This window comes from Salmo salar, chromosome ssa07, assembly GCF_905237065.1.
Source record: "Salmo salar chromosome ssa07, Ssal_v3.1, whole genome shotgun sequence".
NCBI lineage: Eukaryota > Metazoa > Chordata > Actinopteri > Salmoniformes > Salmonidae > Salmo > Salmo salar.
Window position 1 is genome coordinate 25,189,988 of NC_059448.1, and position 16,033 is coordinate 25,206,020.

General features: G+C 44.3%; 1 protein-coding gene across 8 annotated transcripts in view; it reads right to left on the bottom strand.

Annotated features, from left to right (window-relative positions):
* clcn3 (chloride channel 3) overlaps positions 1-16,033 on the bottom strand; it is a 75,058-nt gene that overhangs the window by 24,512 nt on the left and 34,513 nt on the right. For 6 of the 8 annotated variants that reach the window (XM_014206962.2, XM_014206955.2, XM_014206960.2 and 3 more), the window contains 2 exons: positions 886-1,046; positions 173-272 (listed from right to left, as the gene is read on the bottom strand). In XM_014206962.2, coding sequence (XP_014062437.1) covers positions 173-272; positions 886-1,046 — 261 coding nt within the window. 8 annotated transcript variants of the gene reach the window in all.

Consider the following 16,033-nt stretch of genomic DNA (forward strand, 5'->3'; position numbering starts at 1 on the left):
AGGACAGGGAAGAGAAGAAATAAACGATAGTTTAAGCCTGTGCCACGCTGACAATTCATCAAAAGCGAGACGAAAAACATACATGTTGTCGATGATGAGCCTACATTTACTGTAATTACCTGTAACTGGCTATTAGTACAGGTGAGCTCAGGTGACTGTGTGTGTGTGTTACCTGAGGCCAGCCCTGTCAGCGTCACCACCAGCCACCCAGACCAGGCATCATACAGGCTTTTGGTAAACTCCCAAGCTGATTCCTTCTTCTTAGCATTGATCTGCATTGAGCACACACACACACACACACACACACACACACACACAGAGAGAGAGAGAGAGAGAGCAGGGTTAGAAACACACACACAAACACACATAGTTCTCCCCCTTTTTAGAGTAACTATTATCAAAATATTGATAATTTATTACCACTCATTATGAGTGGCCTAACAACCCATAAACTTGTGCTGCTACTGCAGTGTGTCATATTGACAGCAATTTATTACTGTTCCCGTTTGGCAGGTGTAAAAAAAAATCAAAATGTAAAAACATCCAGACAAAATTCAAATGAGTGACGATATGAAACTTCTAGGAACCACTCAGATATAGCAAAAGACGAAATGGTTTCCTTGTGGTGTTTATAAGCCATGCACACAGAGCCACCACAGAGGAAGTAGGGGACACTTCTGTCTAGGCTAGGGCACCATTTAAGGGGCCCAGCACAGAGCCCTGGGGGACACCCTTGTGGTTGTTTTACCTACCTTAGTTGAATACACTGTTATGCTAAATGACTAAAATGTTATCCATCTATAAAATGCATTTATTCAGAGCCACAGGGTCTGCAGCCTTTTTTCTTAAAGCAGCCTAGTTTCTAAATGTAAATGTTGTCCTCACCTTGCGGTGGCGTTCCCGGTCCTTGCATTTCTCCCGGACCCAGTCGATGGTGTGGAAGTCATCATAGGTGCCGACGCCCGGGATGGGCTCCTCCAGGAAGTCCAGCAGGTGGGTGGTGCTACTCATCACCCCGCCCCCGTTAGACATGACGTAGTTCGATCCTACAGGAGAGAGAGCGAGCGCAAGTCGGTGAGAAAGTTCTTGTGAAAGACTAGCAAACGGTGGAGTACTAGCACGCTGACAGATTGCTAGGAGTCTGGATGGGACAAACGCTGCTACGAATAAGCCATCTGAGTCAGACCGTGATGTAACAAAAATCTTCCCGGTCAGTCTGCACTGAGAAACCCAGGTGAAAAGAGGGAGCAGTAACAGCGGCAGAGAAAACCTCCCAATCTTTGACTAATACAGTCACATCAGAAAAAGGGAGATGATTTCCCCCCCTGCCCTCTGAAAAAGACCAACAGCAGTCAAAACACTGCTACTGTACATAGAAACCTACCAGCGGAGGACTGAACAGTGTGTTGTGGTCTTTTCTCCTTTCTTCTCACATGACACTCATCCCTTAAATCAAATTATGCCAAACCCCAGTTCCCATCTTCATTTTTTTTTTTTTTACTGTGTGCTTCAGCCTGGAAGCACTAAATATCTGCTCCATTATCTGAACCATTAGGAACACAGTAGAAAGCACGGCACACGCTGCTGGCTTATGAAAACTAATGAGAATGAACATTGGGGGGAAACCCCGTCCATCCATCTGTTGGCTGCTGCATCTCAATCCGAGCCAGACATGGTGGAGAGAGACTAACTTGCTGTACACAAGTTATAACGTTATAATCACGTTATAATCAGATATCCTACTCACTCTGGAGACAAATGGAGGTGCGGTCGCAGACTTGATGGCAGATCGAACACAAGAGGGTAGAAGCTGAGGCTTATCCAGGTCTCTTGATTTCCTTTCAACTAATCACTCACTGGTCATGGAGGTTAGACTCAAAACAGTAGTTCATTCAGGTTCGAAAGATGTCCTTCCAAAAAGGGCCGTTCTGGTTTAAACTGTGAAGGAGAATGTTTACTTCCAAGTCTGTGAGGTTTTCTTCCTCGAAACTCGTTTCACAATCTCTGATAACGGTTCCCTATAAAAATAGGCACAAGGACATGAGGGTCTTCCTATGGTCACATGGTCCTGTGTACACTACAGGTTGTGTCGTGGTAAGAAGGTGACAGGGGAAACAGAGGCACAGTAGTAGTGTGACTGTGAAGTGAACGCTGGCCAAGGATCACAACACTGACTACAGTGCACCAGTCTGCCATTTTTGTGTCTTGGATGTAGGTCCTACGCGGATAGACGTCAGACACTGTGCATAAAGTAGACTACGCCTCACCTAGAGTATAACACAGTCAGTTGATCTTTGCAAAAGCACAGAACACGTTGCAATATTGCATTCGAATACAAAAACTGGCAAGCTATGTTTCAACTGCCAAAGATGACTGATCGCAAAAAACGGTTGTATGTATAAAAAAAGAAAAAAAGTTGAAAATCACATTTCATGATTACATTAATTCATTCAGATCTTAACGATAATCGAGAACGATCATTGCCCAATGATCATTGCTAATGCCGGATGTCCGAAATTCAGTCAGGACAAGCTGTGCTGGTTAGAGGCAAGCATCTAAAAGGGACAGTTAAATAGCTTCTACTAGCTGGCTGACTCACGCACACGTCACAGACAGACAGAAGCAGAGATAGAGAAGAGCCCTTAGGCCACCTCTGCTCCATCTCCATTCATCCGCTACAGCACTAACTCAAATGGGCAGCCAACCGCCATTTTGAAAAAGGTCATCTCTGCTGTGGATGTGATGTGAGGGAAATAAACAATAACACCGTTAAAATACATAGCCAGCGATGTAGCACTGAAAAACAGCACACAGTCGTCACGAAGACGGGCCTTTAAAAAGTACGTGCTTTATCTAACATTGTTTCACAGTATTCTCAGAATGATAGGAATTACACAGACACAGGTCTACATTCATGTAATCTTTCCACACAACTCTGCCAAAAAGAGTGAAATCTCATGTAATGAAACTCTGACAACTGTACAAGGGTGTGGGAATTCATCCAAGAAAGAACAAAGTCACTATTGTGTCCAAAAACAAAGTAAAAAAGAATGCTTTTGTCTCCTCAAGTATGTGGTAAATAATTGGGGGGCATGCATGAAATTAGAGCCATTCTTTGTTGAGCAAATTCTTCTATTCTGCTCACTGATACATAGTACAGTGTATTGTGCATTTTTCCAGGGCGATATTTTGCCTGAGAAAGAGAAATGCAAACATTTCTCTCAACCCTATGGCAAAATGTGTAGAATTACAGGAAATTAGCTGGAAAACTGGAAATTTCTCTCTACCCTGACAAAATGAGTAGAATTGCATGAAATTAGTTATCAAATTTAATAGTCTTCTCTCCGCTTTAAAAACGGCAATATTTTCTCAACACCCCATGGCAACATTTTTGAAATTGCAGGAAATTAAATATAAACCGTCAATGTTTTCTCTCCACTGTCAAGAGGTATGCCGCTAAAATGTTTTGATCGCAAGGTGGGGGGGGGACACCATAAAACCTACGGACGGCTCTGACTTCAAGTGTGGGTATGGATGTGACCAGAGAGCCACAGCAGCCAATCATGATGAGTTCAGATTTTTTTGAGGCCCCCACCCCCATCAAAGTTGCCCATCCTTGGCTTATAGTGTAGCAGAATGTCCATTGTCCAATGGAAAGTACTAGTACATAGTTTTGTCAGCCAACTTTTTTTTTTAACTAGGCAAGTCAGTTAAGAACAAATTCTTATTTACAATGACGGCCTAGGAACAGTGGGTTAACTTCCTTGTTCAGGGGCAGAACGACAGATTGTTACCTTGTCAGCTTGGGGATTCGATCTAGCAACCTTTCGGTTACTGGCCCAACGCTCTAACCACTAGGCTACATGCCGCCCCACGGCAGGTAAATACATAACCATATTTAACTGAAGAGAATTTTTTTAAATAAAATCAGCAGAAGGTAGATGCTAAGCTAGTTCAGTTATGATGATGATCCATGGTTTGGTGACCATCATAACCGTTCTCTGTTTGGCATGCCGTCAGGGACACACCGCTTGTGTGTATTCGCTGAACTTGCCAGCAATGTGTGATATCGTGCTGGGGTTTGTTGGTGAGGATGGCATCTACCCACAAGGACTGTTTAACACAACCATGTTATGACCATGTCATCCAGGGGCTTGGCACAGTTGGCAGAATGACATCAAGTGAGTGCAATAAAGCTGTTTTTAATGAAGCCTAGGGTTAGCCTATAACAATACCTAGGAGAGCCAGTTGGTGCTAACTGCTGCGCCAACTAAGGATATCATTATAAATTCTAGGAGACAAGGTGCTAACTGCTAAGCTAACATTAAATATCAGTCCCAGGTTTCTGGTTTTACCTAGGTAAAAAAGAAAAAAAAAAAAGATTATATATAAAAACCTTTCACCACCCACAAATTTTTTTTTTAAATTTTTTTGGGTTAACCTTCTTTTTTCAGACACAAGTAATTTTTCCAACAATTGTTTACAGACAGATTATTTCACTGTATCACAATTCCAGTGGCTTAGAAGTTTACATACACTAAGTTGACTGTGCCTTTAAACAGCTTGAAAATTACAGAAAATGATGTCATGGCTTTAGAAGCTTCTGATAGACTAATTGACATCATTTGAGTCAATTGGAGGGGTACCTGTAGATATATTTCAAGGCCTACCTTCAAACTCAGTGACTCTTTGCTTGACATCATGGGAAAATCAAAAGAAATCAGCCAAGACCTCAGAAAAAAATCTGATCTGGTTCATCCTTGGGAGCAATTTCCAAACGCCTGAAGGTACCATGTTCATCTGTACAAACAATAGTACGCAAGTATAAACACCATGGGACCATATAGCCGTCATACCACTCAGGAAGGAGACACGTTCTGTCTCCTAGAGATGAACGTACTTTGGTGCGAAAATTGCAAATCAATCCCAGAACAACAGCAAAGGACCTTGTGAAGATGCTGGAGGAAACAGGTACAAAAGTATCTATATCCACAGTAAAACGAGTCCTATATCAGCATAACCTGAAAGGCCACTCAGCAAGGAAGAAGCCACTGCTCCAAAACCGCCATAAAAAAGCCAGACTACGGTTTGCAACTGCACATGGGGACAAAGATCGTGGTTTTTGGAGAAATGTCCTCTGGTCTGATGAAAATGGTGATGAAAAAAAATAGAACTGTTTGGCCATAATGACCATCGTTATGTTTGGAGGAAAATGGGGGAGGCTTGCAAGCCGAAGAATACCATCCCAACCGTGAGGCACGGGGGTGGCAGCATCATATTGTGGGGGTGCTTTGCTGCAGGAGGGACTGGTGCACTTCACAAAATAGATGGCTTCATGAGGGAGGAAAACGAGGTGGATATATTGAAGCAACGTCTCAAGACATCAGTCAGGAAGTTAAAGCTTGGTCGCAAATGGGTCTTCCAAATGGACAATGACCCCAAGCATACTTCCAAAGTTGTGGCAAAATGGCTTAAGGACAACAAAGTCAAGGTATTGGAGTGGCCATCACAAAGCCCTGACCTCAATCCTATAGAAAATTTGTGGGCAGAACTGAAAAAGCGTGTGTGAGCAAGGAGGCCTACAAACCCGACTCAGTTACACTCGCTCTGTCAGGAGGAATGGGCCAAAATTCACCCAACTTATTGTGGGAAGCTTGTGGAAGGCTACCCGAAACATTTAACCCAAGTTAAACTATTTAAAGGCAATGCTACCAAATACTAATTGAGTGTATAATGAACTTCTGACCCACTGGGAAAGTGATGAAAGAAATAAAAGCTGAAATAAATCACTCTACTATCATTCTGACATTTCACATTCTTAAAATAAAGTGGTGATCCTAACTGACCTAAGACAGGGAATTTTACTATGACTAAATGTCAGGAATTGTGAAAAACTGAGTTTAAATGTATTTGGCTAAGGTGTATGTAAACTTCTTACTTCAACTGTACATATAGACATAAGCCTAACCAATTTTTATTTTCACTACACAGGGGTAGAAAAATTTGTGAGGAATCTTAGACACCTCCTTACCAGTTAAAACTGAGACACCGGTAGGATTGTCAAATGTTTGCCTGCCGACAGTACTTAGCACCTCTGAATAGAGCGTCAGCAGTCCCTCTCTCGTGTTCACACAGAAAAGACCTTGGAAGTCGTCAGCCACTCAGCCTTGTTAAAATACTCCAAACCAGAAGGTGGCAGTAGCGTTGTTTGGCAATGCATATCAGTGCATATTTCTTATGGTCTACATTCCAAGCTATCTGAGCTAATGTTGTTATTTTGTAGAAAGCCCTTGTCGATACTAACCAGATGGCCACAGCTAGATAACTACCTAGCAAGATGAAGAAAGTAGGCTTAAGCGGAATACCGTATACCGGGGTATTTGAAAAAAGCCACAGGATGGGTTTTCAATACTGTCAAAGCTATTTCTTTGAAGTTTTTCAATACATTTGAATATGTGTAGCTACTTTGAGTTATTACCTGCAGTCAACTTGTGCAATACCTTAGGAGATAAAGCAGATTGCATTTTTCATTTCACCTGTCACATTATTTTCAAATATTAAGCTTACCGTAGTTCCCCAGAACAGTTGAGCCAGTCAAGTGTTTGTTCGCAAATAGCACAAAGGGAGAAAGCGAGCTGATGAGTCCATAGCGATCTATATCTAAATCGACAAGTCTCTGTTGTGCGACGCACATGAGGTGAAGTTACACTTTATGAAATTCATTACTAAATGTTTGCCATCAGACACACTATATATAGGCAAAAGTATGTGGACACGCCTTCAAATTAGTGGATTTTACTGTTTCAGCCACACCCGTTGCTGACAGGTGTATAAAAATCAAGCACAGAGCCATGCAATCTCCATAGACATTGGCAGTGGAATGGCCATACTGAAGAGCTCAATCACTTTCAACATGACACCATCATAGGATGCCACCTTTGCATCACTCACTACCAAGTTCCAAACTGCCTCTGGAAGTAACGTCAGCACAAGAACTGTTAGTCGGGAGCTTCATTAAAACGGGTTTCCATGGCCAAGCAGCCGCACACAAGCCTAAGATCACCATGCACAATGCCAAGCGTTGGCTGGAGTGGTGGAAAGCTCACCACCATTGGACTCTGGAGCAATGGAAACCCGTTCTCTGGTGTGATGAATCATTCACTATCTGGCAGTCCGATGGACGAATCTGGGTTTGGCAGATGCCAGGAGAACGCTACCTGCCCGAATGCATAGCGCCAACTGTAAAGTTTGGTGGAGGAGGAATAATGGCCTGGGGCTGTTAATCATGGTTCGGGCTTGGCCCCTTAGTTCCAGTGAAGGGAAATCGTAACGCTACAGCATACAATGACATTCTTGACGATTCTGTGCTTCCAACTTTGTGGCAACAGTTTGGGGAAGGCCCTTTCCTGTTTCAGCATGACAATGTGCCCGTGCACAAAGCGAGGTCCATACAGAAATGTTTTGTCGAGATCGGTGTGGAATAACTTGACTGGCCTGCACAGAGCCCTGACCTCAACCCCATCAAACACCATTGGGATGAATCGTAACGGCGACTGCGAGCCGGGCCTAATCGATCAACATCAGTGACCGACCTCACTAATGCTCTCGTGGCTGAATGGAAGCAAGTCCCCGCAGCAATGTTCCAACATCATCCCAGAAGAGTGGAGGCTGTTATAGAAGCAAAGAGGGACCAACTCCATATTAATGCTCATGATTTTGGAATGAGATGTTCGACGAGCAGGTGTCCACATACTTTTGGTCATGTAGTGTATCTTATAATGGCTTTCTGCCAGAAGTCAAAGAGCTCTGGATGAGTTCTATACCGCTGCCATTTTTTTTTACGGGTTTCCTACTAGTTTTTTTCCCCCCTCCTCCGTTCTTCTCCAATCTTTTTTATTTTTATTTAACTAGGCAAGTCAGTTAAGTTTTTTCCCCAGAATCGATTCGTGTACACATGCTGCTCTTCCTTCAGAAAAACATGCTTCACAACTTCGTTCATTTGCACAATTTCTCTTGTTCACTTTCGCTTGTAAATGTTCACACTCACCGAAAATGTTCACACTCACCGGTAACTGCTAGCTATGCTTGTTTAACTTTATGAGCTGGATTTGCCCGTCTAGAAATGAGTTTAGTTCTCTCTCGTTAGCATTTAGTTAACAGCGTCTATGTTATTTCACTATTAGTTTGTTAGCATTCTGGTAATAGAGGCCCAATGGGCTTTTCTCTTCATATTTAAAGCCAACTTGTGTGCTATACCGGTAATACTGTAAGTCCCGGTATGAGAAAAAGGACGATATGACAATATGAAAACCTGGATACCGCTCAAGCCTAGAAGAAACTATTTAATTCAGTCTCCATAATCCCATACTTCCAGTGCCAGCCCATAGCCAAATGTTTAGTTATTTAGCTAATGTCAGCACATTACCTAGCTAGCACAACATGGATATCTTGGTCACTGCACTAACTCAGTAGCTAATATAGGCAGCTGTTTCATGAACGCTAGCTAATTCATTGTGATTTAATTAGTTGTTAGCTAGCTTGGAGGAAGTATTTACTGTTGTGTGCATTGCATCTGTGCACGTAGCTAGCTAAAGTCGCATAGCCTTTATTGCATATGAAGGTGTGACTGGCTTGTACAGAGAAAATGCTCTCTTTTCAACAACAACAAAAATGTGTTGGTTCCTGCTCACTGATTGGCTCAAAGTCAAGATGTTGGCCACTGATAGGCATTGCAATTCCACAAGTACAAATCGGTAGGTTCGTCACTACCAGGTTGGCACGCAGCAGGTACCGCTTTTGTTCTAGCAAGAGAAGGAACGGCCTCCCCACTGTGATAAGTACATATCGGCAGACTATCAGCGATGAGATTCTCGGTGTTTTCCATGATTTAAAGCCTTGTTTCAAAAGGCCCTAGCCAAGCCTTTGAAATATGAAAGCATTGGGCTATATCAAGTCCTTTGATGTAGACCTATACGTGTAGAGAGAAGTAGACCTAGGCAAGCTCCCATTGAGCAGGGAGAATTACAGTAAGTGAATGGCTTTCATCTGGCAGTGTTTCCCTTCCTGAGGAGAAGACCAACAGCAAATCATTTGTTCTTGCAGAGTCAGCTGAAAACGCAGCCTGAGTCCCAAATGGCACCCTACTTCCCTATATACTGGACTACTTTTGACAGGGCTCTGGTCAAAAGTAGTGCACTGTTGTAGGGAATAGGGTGCCATTTGGGACACAACCAGTCTCACCCAGCCAGAAGCAGTCAGCCAGTTCGATATTGTCACCTTCCAACCAACCTGATTTGTGAGTGACCCACAGTCTGTGCTGGCAGGGGGAGAGAAGGCGGCGGCGGAGGAGGGGGAAAACGGGGAAGGAGGAGGAGAGGACCGAGCACGCCCCCATTCTTTTCGACGGGGCTGCAGTGGAGCAGGTTGAAAACTTCAAGTTCCTTGGTGTCCACATCACCAACAAACTAACATGGTCCAAGCACACCAGGACAGTCGTGAAGCGGGCACGACAAAACCTATTCCCCTCAGGAGACTGAAAAGATTTGGCATGGGTCCTCAGATCCTCAAAAAGGTTCAACAGCTGCACCATCCTGACTGGTTGCATCACTGCCTGATATGGAAACTGCTCGGCCTCGGACCGCAAGGTACTACAAAGGGTAGTGCGAACGGCCCAGTAAGTACATCACTGGGTCCGAGCTTCCTGCTATACAGGACCTCTTTACCAGGCGGTGTCAGAGGAAGGCCCTGAAAATTGTCAAAGACCCCAGCCACCCCAGTCATAGACTGTTCTCTCTACTACCACATGGCAAGCGGTACCAGAGTGCCAAGTCTATGTCCAAGAGGCTTCTAAACAGCTTCTACCTCCAAGCCATAAAACTCCTGAACATCTAGTCAAATGGCTCCCCAGACTATTCACATTGCCTGCCTGCCTGCCTCCTCCCCCCCCCACTGCCACTCTCTGTTATCATCAGTCACTTTCATTCACTCTACCTACATGTACATACTACCTCAACTGACCGGTGCCCCCGCACATTGACTCTGTACCAGCACCCCCCTGAATATATATATTTTTTTTTTTTACTGCTCCTCTTTAATTACTTTTTACTTTTCTCTTATTCTTCTCCGTATTTTTTGAAACTGCACTGTCGGTTAGGGGCTCGTAAGTAAGCATTTCACTGTAAGGTTGTATTCGGCGCATGTGACAAATAAAATGTGATTTGATGATGAGTCAGAAATGATGACTGGACTCTATTTGGAGGTGGGGTTTCTAGCCACACTGCGTAGAGCTGGTACTGGGGTAGCCAGGTAGGTGCGTAGTGTGGGTGAGGGTGACGTCTGAATTAGATCGAGGCGGACAGTGAATTGGTCTTTGGGACCGTAATAACAGGTTGCTCCTCTTGATGGTAAGATTATAGACACAGACAGACACATAATGTAGATCAATTGCTTCATTATGTGGAGGAGTGGATGGTTTGGAGGGTTTTTACTGTAGATTGTCACACAGTAGGCTGACATACAGCATCCAGCTGAATGATGACACTGTGGAAACAGAAGCCTGCAGAGACTGATTCAGCCACAACATGGATCAACGAGTTCACGACACACACACACACACACACACACACACACACACACACACACACACACACACACACACACACACACACACACACACACACACACACACACACACACACACACACACACACACACACACACACACCTTGTGTGTTCAGGTTCTACATGCCGATAAAGTGTGACCATTCAGTGCGAGGGCTTAGTACACACAGGCGCTTCCTGTGCATTAATGCAGTATCAGGCTACTCCAGCACTACAGTCCTGCAAATCAGATCAAGGCGCTTCAGCTTAGCAACAGGACTGACTGGGGCTGGAGACCAGTAAGCTAACACTAACCGTGGCCTGCACCGGTGCTGCTAAGGGAAGATCATGTGGCCAAAAGGCAGGTTGAGAGGGAGAGAGAAAAGTGAGAGAGTAGAGAGAGAATATAGAGAGTGCAGAGCGAGAAGAACGAGAGAGTAGAGCGAGAGAAGAGAGATAAAGGGGGAAAAATGCCAAGAATCAGAGCAGCAGACACTCCTTCAAATGAGGAAATACCATGGTTGAACATGGCCAGTGGTACAACTACCTGGGACAACAACAAAAAATTGTGCCTCTGGTGTATTTGGTCTGGCAGTGAATGCACTACTCCATAAAAAGTAAATTCTCAAAAATAAATATTCTTATCCAAATATGGTGCAAAATATTCAAGTGTAATTTTACCACTATATGGAAGCGAGGTTTGGGTTTCAACCTATAATTACAATTATAAGCATTGGGAGAAAAACCCAATAGAAAATCTATATACAGAATTCCGTAGAATTATCCTAAATATCCAAAAGAAAGTACCAAATAATGCATGCAGAGCGGAACTCAGACGATTCACTTCAATTGTAAATATAAAGAAAAGGACAAACATTTTGGCATCATTTGAAATTAAGCCCCAAAACATTCTTACAAAGCACTGGAAATCCAAGAGCTGAACCCTGAAAAGATTCTGCTGTCAGCTGTTAAAAACACTAAACAACCTTATTATCCAAACACACAGGGACATCAATTAAATTACAGAAATTAAATCCTCATAGAAAAATGTACAAAAACTCTGACTAAACCAGATTGCTATTTGGCCCTCAACAGAGAATACAAATTGGCAGAATATCTCTATTCTGTCAGAGATACAAAACAGAGACAGATCCTGAACAAATACATGCTCAGCGACCACCAATTGGCTATAGAAAAAGGGAGAAACAAAAAGAGATGGCTACTCAAAGAGGAGCGTCTGTGTGGTCACTGCACGACACAGGAAGTGGAGACAGAGATGCACTTTTTCCTCTACTGTGAGAAATACTCCCAAATAAGATAATATTTTTTTAAGACATTATCTCAATCAATTCCCAACTTCTGTGCATTTAAAAATAACATAAAGCTGGGAATTATTCTGGGTGAGGGAGAGACTGTAAATATTACTGCCAGATATGTATATGATCGCCATCCCATGACCATTAATTCCTGAAGTATTTACATTGTTTATAACTGACAGTAATACATAGTGTAACCATCATCCATGTTGTATTTATATTTATTAGCCATTCTTTTTCATAATCATATTTGTATTTAATTAAATGTATTGACCACAGATTACACAATACAACAGAAGACAGCGAGCGAGAGGAGAGAGAGCAAGACAAGAGAGGAGAGGGCGAGCGAGAGGGCGAGCGAGAGGGCGAGCGAGAGAAGAGAGGGCGAGCGAGAGGGCGAGCGAGAGAAGAGAGGGCGAGCGAGAGGGCGAGCGAGAAGAGAGGGCGAGCAAGAAGAGAGCAGAGAGAGAGCGAGCGAGAGAGAGAGCGCAGAGAGAGAGCAGAGCGAGAGGAGAGCAGAGAGAACGAGCGAGAGGAGAGCAGAGAGAACGAGCGAGAGGAGAGCAGAGAGAACGAGCGAGAGGAGAGCAGAGAGAACGAGCGAGAGGAGAGCAGAGAGAGCGAGCGAGAGGAGAGCAGAGAGAGCGAGCGAGAGGAGAGCAGAGAGAGCGAGCGAGAGGAGAGCAGAGAGAGCGAGAGGAGAGCAGAGAGAGAGAGAGCAGAGAGAGCGAGAGGAGAGCAGAGAGAGCGAGCGAGAGGAGAGCAGAGAGAGCGAGCGAGAGGAGAGCAGAGAGAGCGAGCGAGCGGAGAGCAGAGAGAGGAGAGCAGAGAGAGCGAGCGAGCGAGAGGAGAGCAGAGAGAGCGAGCGAGCGAGCGGAGAGCAGAGAGAGCAAGCAAGAGAGGAGAGAGAGGGGATCCTTTGGCAGTGTCTTTTGTCTCTGGTCATTTAACATGGGAATCTAATGAACAAGAGGAATACGCCAACACACGCGCGCACACACCGTTATCTCAGATATACAGACAGGGACGTACCCTAACATACAGACACACACACCCACCCTAAGGAACTCAACTGTAAACTGAAAGTGGATGGAATAGGACTGATGTTAGAACGTTTTCTTCTCTTTTGAGCTGAATCAAATCAGTCAACCATGAGATGTGGTAGGTTATGTTAAAGGAAAGCATATTACTCAGTGCGGGGCCATGAATAGTTTAGGCCTTAGGGATGATTGCACAACATATTAGCTAACTGTGAAAGAACTACCCAGGATATATCCACATAACACTGAATCCTGTTGAAAATGTATAGGATTTGTACAGGTAATGAGGATAGCAGATGCTTTATAGATGTTATAGTGTGTGTGTGCGTGTGTGACAGTGCAGAATGAGGTGTACGGACTAGTGAGACATCACTACCGATCTGTCCAACAGGTCCTCCTCCCTGTCGCCGAAACACTGTTGCATGTTAAATGGATCAGCACCACGCTGAGTAACATCTGACAGCTGCTATAGAGGTGTTCCCACACACACACACACACATTTAACAGCTTATTCTACGAGAATAAAGATGGAGGCAGTGGCACACATTGCTCCTCCTCGGCCATTTATTGATTCTACGAGTTCAGCTAAACCCGGAGAATAAACACCCTGCTAATTCACCACGCAGATATGACACACACACACACAGACACACTGATAGTGGGCGCCAAGGTTAATCATCGACGAGCAGGTGAATGGTCGCAGAATGGCAGCCAGCTAGATAACACGTTCACCATGACAGTCCTCCTGTCTGACCTAAGTCATAAGCTCCACACCATTTTAGTCTATTATAACAACAGTAGGGAGCTACAGCATTGGATTATCCAGCGCCATGACTGCAACTGTAGCCAGAAGGACAGACATAACCAAACTTCCTGCCTCTATTCGGAAGAAAATAAAGATAAGAGGGAAATGGACACACACGAAGGAGCTCAACCGCAAACTGAAAGTGGATGGAATAGGATTGATGTTAGGTCGATTTCTTCTCTTTTGAGCTGAATCAAATCAGTCAGCCGTGAGGACGTGGTAGGTTATGTTAAAGGAAAGCATATTATTCAGTGCGGGGCCATGAATAGTTTAGGCCTTAGGGATGATTGCGCAACATATTAGCTAACTGAAAGAACTACCCAGGATATATCCACATAACGCTGAATCCTGTTGAAAATGTATAGGTTTTGTACAGGTAATGAGAAGGATAGCAGATGCTTTATAGATGTTAGTGTGTGTGCGTGCGTGACAGTGCAGAATGAGGTGTACTGACTAGTGAGATATGGCGGAGAACACTACAGATCAATCCAACAGGTCCTCCTCCCTGTCACTGAAACACTGTTGCATGATAAATGGATCAGCACCACGCTGAGTAACATCTGACAGCTGCTATAGAGGTGTTCCCACACACACACACACACACATTTAACAGCTTATTCTACGAGAATAAAGATGGAGGCAGTGGCACACATTGCTCCTCCTCGGCCATTTATTGATTCTACGAGTTCAGCTAAACCCGGAGAATAAACACCCTGCTAATTCACCACGCAGATATGACACACACACACACAGACACACTGATAGTGGGCGCCAAGGTTAATCATCGACAAGCAGGTGAATGGTCGCAGAATGGCAGCCAGCTAGATAACACGTTCACCATGACAGTCCTCCTGTCTGACCTAAGTCATAAGCTCCACACCATTTTAGTCTATTATAACAACAGTAGGGAGCTACAGCATTGGATTATCCAGCGCCATGACTGCAACTGTAGCCAGATGGACAAACAGACCGAACCTCCAAACTCCATTCAAAGGAAGGGGGGGAGATCATGGCGTACCTCTTTTAGGCAGCTCCTGCAGGGCGATGGTATCCCCTCCCCCGTCGTAGGGTAGATAGGGGTCGGCCTCGGTTGAGATATCATCCATGGTTGACTGACAGTCGGTCGCTAAACTAATGTAGCTGTCTCGCCGCTTGTTAGCTCCTCGTCGCTAGGCTAACTGCTAAATCCGGGAGCAGCCTCCATGTTTCGAACAGCCTCGGAGAGACTTGCTGTATGTGCGTGTGTGTGAGACAAGCTGAGCTCCCTCTGTCTTTTCTCCCCCCCTAGTCTTTCTCCTCCCTCCCTAATTCCCTCTCTTTCTCGCTCTCTTCCCCTCCCTCTCCACTTTCTCGCTCTCTTCCCCTCCCTCTCCACTGCAGCAGCTGACTGCTAAGGAGCCGGTGATGTCATCGCACGACGAGCTGCAAGCCTGGTTGGTTGCTAGGGGAGACGACTGGGCTGGGGGGGAAAGCAGGCAAGGTAGCTTTGGAATGGAACCGTCTATTATAATAAGGAGGATGGGGGGGGGACAGAGGGAGGAGCGATAATGCGTAAGAATGCAGAGCGATCAGGCCAGGCTGGCAGAGCCTGTTGAAAGGTGTGCCGGTCGGTCTGATGCATAATATTAGCACTCGGCCTAATATGTATTCATCAACGAAGAATAAAAGGCTGTGGTATACAGTAGTATAGCAGTACTGTAGTGCTACGCCAATATTGATCTGTATTGAACGCTATACAGTCAATGACTCTATTAATTTGCTGCTTACCATGCACAACTAATTAATATAGGTATTAGTGCACAATCATCAAAAAATTAGTTGAGGAAAACCCAATCTAGCATAGAAAAGAACAGCGTTTGTACATACATACACCACACTGCAGTACTGCTAAAATCAAATGTTGTGAAAGCAAAAGCCACAGCATGGGAAAGAGAAAAAAACTGAACATGGCATTAGAAACCACCATGAACATGTCAGTGAGACCAGTACTGAGACTGACTCTCTCTTTTTTCCCTTTCCAAAAACACTATCTCTCTCTTTCTCTCTCACAGACGGGATATGAAACCATTTGTGAGATTTCATCTGATTGTTCATAGCTATGTGTCATGTAGCAGTACACTGTCACAATTGGCAATCTGCATACACCAGTGGAAGCTCCGCATAAAAATAAAAAATGGTAAAACATTGAAAAAGTTATCCTTCTTAGATTAAACTATACAAAATATATTCACGTCACATACAGTTGAAGTCGGAAGTTTACATACACCTTAGCC